The 5,197-nt window shown below is 49.4% G+C and overlaps 1 protein-coding gene across 1 annotated transcript in view; it reads left to right on the top strand.

Moving 5' to 3' along the window:
• Positions 1-391: 391 nt before the first annotated feature.
• The window catches only part of LOC308697394 (adhesion G protein-coupled receptor B1-like), a gene marked incomplete at both ends in the record, with an annotated part of 11,722 nt that continues 6,916 nt past the window's right edge, over positions 392-5,197 (top strand). The window contains 12 exons of the mRNA XM_081376580.1: positions 392-1,103; positions 1,919-2,068; positions 2,152-2,247; positions 2,336-2,500; positions 2,588-2,752; positions 2,862-3,026; positions 3,512-3,676; positions 3,765-3,866; positions 3,981-4,087; positions 4,659-4,853; positions 4,943-5,011; positions 5,190-5,197. The exon at positions 5,190-5,197 is cut by the window's right edge and continues 101 nt beyond it. Coding sequence (XP_081232706.1) covers positions 392-1,103; positions 1,919-2,068; positions 2,152-2,247; positions 2,336-2,500; positions 2,588-2,752; positions 2,862-3,026; positions 3,512-3,676; positions 3,765-3,866; positions 3,981-4,087; positions 4,659-4,853; positions 4,943-5,011; positions 5,190-5,197 — 2,099 coding nt within the window. The remainder of the gene's footprint in view (positions 1,104-1,918; positions 2,069-2,151; positions 2,248-2,335; positions 2,501-2,587; positions 2,753-2,861; positions 3,027-3,511; positions 3,677-3,764; positions 3,867-3,980; positions 4,088-4,658; positions 4,854-4,942; positions 5,012-5,189) is intronic.

Here is a 5,197-nt window from a genome sequence, read left to right as displayed (position 1 = left end):
AAAGCGTGGGCAGGAGAGAACGAGAGAGCGATGCAGGGAGAGATTCCTGTGAAGGGCACTGCAATTATAGTCTGAGTGTAATGGCAGTGTGCGCATTAGCGCTGACAGGTCTCTTTCTCGAACGCACACTAATGTAGGGCGCAGCTCTCGACTACAGATATGATTCAGATGGCAGACAAGATGATAATTACAATGTCTATGATTGACAAGTGCTAACTCTGAATCCCTTCTGTTTGTTGTTTCCCCACAGATATGTCCCTATCAGTCTAGTGAAGAATCAAACCCATATTCGTCTTAGCGAACAGATCAAACCCTTCCAGATCAAAGAACCCCAGGCAAGTCAAAAGCACTAAACTCGAATCAAAGGATCCACCCGTCCTGAAGCGAGAACATGGAGCGGCGGTTCATCCCGTTGGCGCTGTGCGCGTGTATGTGTGTGATGTTCGCCCCGGGCATCTCCACTCCCTCCGGCCCGGCCTCTGCCACCTGTGCCACCCTGGAGCAGAGCCGGTTCTTCGGCGTATTCTCCTCTAAGACCGCCCTGCCGTCGTCCCCGTGCTCCTGGACCCTGCAGAACCCCGATCCTCGCCGCTACACCGTCTACATGAAGATCACCAAGCCTACTGAGACCTGCACCCCTCGACAGATCCGAACCTTCCAGTTCGACTCCTTCCTGGAGACCTCGCGCACGTACCTGGGCATGGAGAGCTTCGACGAGGTGGTGCGCCTGTGCGACGCTTCCTCCACCGTGGCCTACCTGGAGTCCAGCAAACAGTTCCTGCAGGTGCGGAAGGTGACGCCGAGTCTCGGTGTGGAGCCCGCGGAGGAAGACGAGGGGAGTGACGAAGGCAGCCAGTTCGGCGCTGAGTTTCTGGTCGTGGGAAAGAGGAACCCTAGTATGCCTGCCTGCGAGATGCTGTGCCAATGGTTGGAAGATTGCCTGGCGACCAGCACCCACGGAAACCCCTGTGGCATCATGATGACCCCCTGCCAGTGCTGGGAACCACCCAAGAGGAAGAACGGTGGCTGTTACAGGGGCGGAGTCTACACCGAGAAGTGCACGCCCAACACTAGAGACAGCGGCCGCGATGCAGAGATCATGCGTAAGTGTGTGAGAGAGATGCAAGGGTCCAGTGGTGACCCATTTATTTGGTAAAGTGCAAGCAAATTTGTATGCACTCAAAAGGCATTAATCGTTTTCAGTTGAAACTCTGTCGTGTTAGCGGCCCCTAAGTTAATAATTAATGATCTTTGCAGCAGAAGTGAATCAATCAAAAACTAACTTTAGCTGGACAATAACTTTATTCTAGAGCTGCTGTAAAGCCTAAACAATCTGTTCCTTTAATTTCCTAATATCACTGTAAAGCTCCTTTGAAACAATCTATATTTTTAAAAGTGCTATATAAATGAAGGAGACTTGACTCGACTGGATGTGGTTCTGCTCTATAGTCGAGCTCCCCGAGCATTCGCTAAACAAATCAATGCCTCAGTGCTTGAGGTTGTTATAGCAACCATGCTGGTCTACAAAAAAACACATCCAAAGAGCGCCTCGATTCCCCCTTTCAAATGGCCGTATCATGCGGTGTCCTGGCATTTGGCCTTCAAAGCTCCATTTTGTTTAGAAAAGGTTAAAAGGCATTTGTTTGTCTTTGAGACTTTTTCCCCTGCTGTTATAGAGCCAGCCTCTTTGAAATCAAAACCTTCATTTATGAGAAAACAATGCTGCATCGATTGTCAATAAGTTGACAGGCAGATTTGACGCCTCTATTGTGCTGATGAAGTTTGAATGCAGTAACCAGAGTTGGCCAGCAGGTGTCAGCACTGACGGCAGCATTATCATGACTCATCTGCAGTGAATGTTCTGTCCTCCACCTCTTCAGCATTACTCATCCAGTATATGTGTGTGTTGTGTTTGCAGGAGGCTGGAACGGATGGGGCCGCTGGTCCGAATGCAGTAGCGAGTGTGGTGGTGGAGTCCAGGTGCGCAGTCGCGCCTGCCAGCCTGAGGATGGCGTGTGTGAGGGCGTCGTTGAGGAGGGGCGCTCCTGCAACCCTCAGCCATGCATCGGTCAGTTCAATGTGCATAAAAGTGCCCGCAGTCAATGCGAGAGCTGTCAGATCTTACACCTGGGTTTGTGTTGATTTATGCAGGTCAAGTGCGGCTGAGAAGTCAAGGTCTGCGCTCCATCATCGGCCAGCGGCGTGACTCTGATGGCACTATCATGGCTAATCAGGCCCCTGAGAAAGGTGTGTATGGCAACACTAGAAAAGCAGTCTGGAATAGTGAAAGTGTTCTGCTGAATCAAACTCTTTGTTATGCTCCTGTTTTTTGCAGAAGAAACCCAGCAGGACACGTGGTCCTCATGGAGTATGTGTTCTGTGAGCTGTGGCGAAGGCTGGCAAACTCGCGCACGTTCCTGCATGACGTCTGGTCACAGCAGCCAATGCACCGGCCCTTTGAGAGAGAATCGACCCTGCAACAACACTGCCGTCTGCCCAGGTACTTCAAATCACACACACACATTTGTCAATATTCATTTGTCCGTATCAGGGGATGAGTGGTTCACTAACGACTCTGCATGTGCAGTGAATGGATTGTGGGACGAATGGGCTCCCTGGAGTTTGTGCTCGTCCACATGTGGTCGTGGATACCGTGATCGCGTACGTACCTGCAAACAACCTCGTAATGGTGGAGAACCCTGCCGCGGACCCACCAAACAAACCAAGTTCTGCAACATTGCTGTCTGCCCAGGTCAGTACTCTCAGCCTGAGCGCTATTCCAGATCTCAGCACCAGATGGCACTGTACACCTCCATAATCAAGCCCTTTCAATAACAGCTTTAATCTTCCCTCCTCTGTAGTTGATGGTTCCTGGAACGATTGGTCTGCATGGACTCCCTGCTCGTCCTCTTGCTCTAATGGAACGATGCAGAGAACCCGTGAGTGTAACGGCCCCTCGTACGGAGGCTCAGAGTGCAGAGGAGAATGGCTAGAAACCAGCAACTGCTTCCTCAGAGACTGCCCAGGTACAGTATTCCTCACACATATGCATATGAACACGTTAGTCAAGCTCTCATCAGTGACTCTCAGCTGATCCACGTCTACCTATAGGAATACGATTCCTATCACTGTATACATATACAAGCTCCTTCAGTATTATCAGCAGCTTTTGCGATTCTCAGGAGAAGATTACCCTACTCCCTCCCCAGATCCTCCTCTCGTCAGTCAGGATTTGGCATTCTGATTCCCCTTTGAATCAGACTAAATTCTCGAATTATGTTGTACTTTAAAATATTGAATTAATGATATCTGCAATACATCCATGTTGGTTCAGTTCTGTTTATTAGTGCCCTTATTGCCCTGCTCTTATACATGCAGGGAATTCTTGCCCAGAACAGAACCATACAGCCATTTCATCATATTTGATGAAAGTGGTCCTGACAGAAGTTGTTTTTGCCCCTAAATATCTGTAAACAAGTGTTTAAATGAGAGATGTGTTGTCTCCCTCTAGTGGACGGAAGGTGGCTGTTGTGGAGCTCGTGGGGCAGTTGCAGTAAGTCCTGTGGTGGAGGTCATCAGCTCAGACAGAGAGTGTGTGAAGGACCTTTCTTTGGCGGAGAGCCTTGCAACGGTGATAAATCAGAGATGCGAAACTGCAACGAGAAGCGGTGCCCAGGTGAAACCCCAAACCAGATTTAACTCTCAGTAATGCATGCACCAATTTTGAGGTGGTGATTTTAATTGCTTATAAATGTGTTTGTCAGAACCTCACGAGATCTGCGGAGAGGAGAACTATGGCAGTGTGGTGTGGAAGAAGACGCCGGCGGGCGACACGGCTGCTGTGCCCTGCCCGTCCGACGCCACAGGTACTGATCTCAGATCTCCCGTCCAGCGCTCTAGCTTCTGTGCCCAGTGTGGGTCGCTGGCCTGAGTTTACGGAAAGAGGCCGTCTGTAACCCTCCTCTCTTTGACTCCTGCAGGCCTGATCCTCCGCAGATGCACGCTGGATGCCATAGGTCTGGCCTTCTGGGAAAACCCAACTCACATCAAATGTGTTTCCAAAGAATTCCAGGACATCCAGACCCTGGTAAGCTCCATCAGCCAAATACTAGTACATTAGAGGCGTTTGCTCCGGAGGAACCTCTTCACATTCCTAGAACTATTGGTGGAAGTATGTTTTTTTGACGTGTTCGCACCACAGGAACTAGGAACGATTTTAGTTCTAGGAACTCCTTTTGGAGGAACTAATTTACTCCTACTTCAGAGTCGGTCTAAACCAGCACTATAGGAACTACCCGTGACGTCAGTGTTCACTGATTAGGTGAATGCACGTAAAACACCAGAACCCGCCATTTTATAAAAAGCTGTGTAAACAAACAGATTATAGCCTATATATTTACTCCAGAAACTAACTCTGCAAACATGGAAAACAGTGATAGATGGGCCTCTTGTATTAATTCTCTATTCTAATAATGTATTAGACGTAAATTAATGAACACGTCAATTCAGAGGTTCTACTGGCGGTTCCTGAGGGAACCATCTTGATGGCTAGTTCCTAGAACTGAGTTACTAGAACTACCCGGTGCGAAAGCCTCTTTTGTGTTAACCGTGGCATTGTGGTTTGACGACTGGATTCCTAACTGTCCTTCTCTTGCCAGACGCGTGATCATGTGGCCCGGTCTCAGAGCGGTCAGCTGGTGGACGGCGTGTCCGAGGTTCTGTCCAAACTCAGGATGGCGTCGATCGACAGCACGAAGTACAGCGGAGACCTGCTAGCAGTGATGGAGGTCCTGAGGAACAGCACGGAGATCTTCAGAGGCTCCAAGATGAGCCTGAGCAACGCAGATGTAGAGGTAAACACCGTCCCCATGAGCGACACATGTAATGGTGATGGGAAAACTGTATATCTGATCTAATAACCCTTTCATTGTTTAACCCGCAGAATTACGCTCACACCATTAGCAACTTACTGCAGGACACACACCGAGAGAAATGGGAGGAAGCTCAGCTGGTGAGTGTGTGTGTGATTTCCACTGACGTACGTGTTCATGCACATTGTGTCTTCATACCAAATAAAGAATCAGAGAAATCGAGTGCGCCCACATGCCAATCTGTGACAGCAGTCACCGCACACACACACACACACACACACTGATGAATCATTCACGCTCGGGTTTGTTGTGCTTCAGATGGGCGC

This window comes from Scardinius erythrophthalmus, assembly GCF_964197995.2.
Source record: "Scardinius erythrophthalmus genome assembly, chromosome: 10".
Lineage (NCBI taxonomy): Eukaryota > Metazoa > Chordata > Actinopteri > Cypriniformes > Leuciscidae > Scardinius > Scardinius erythrophthalmus.
This window is presented reverse-complemented; position numbering and strand designations above follow the sequence as displayed.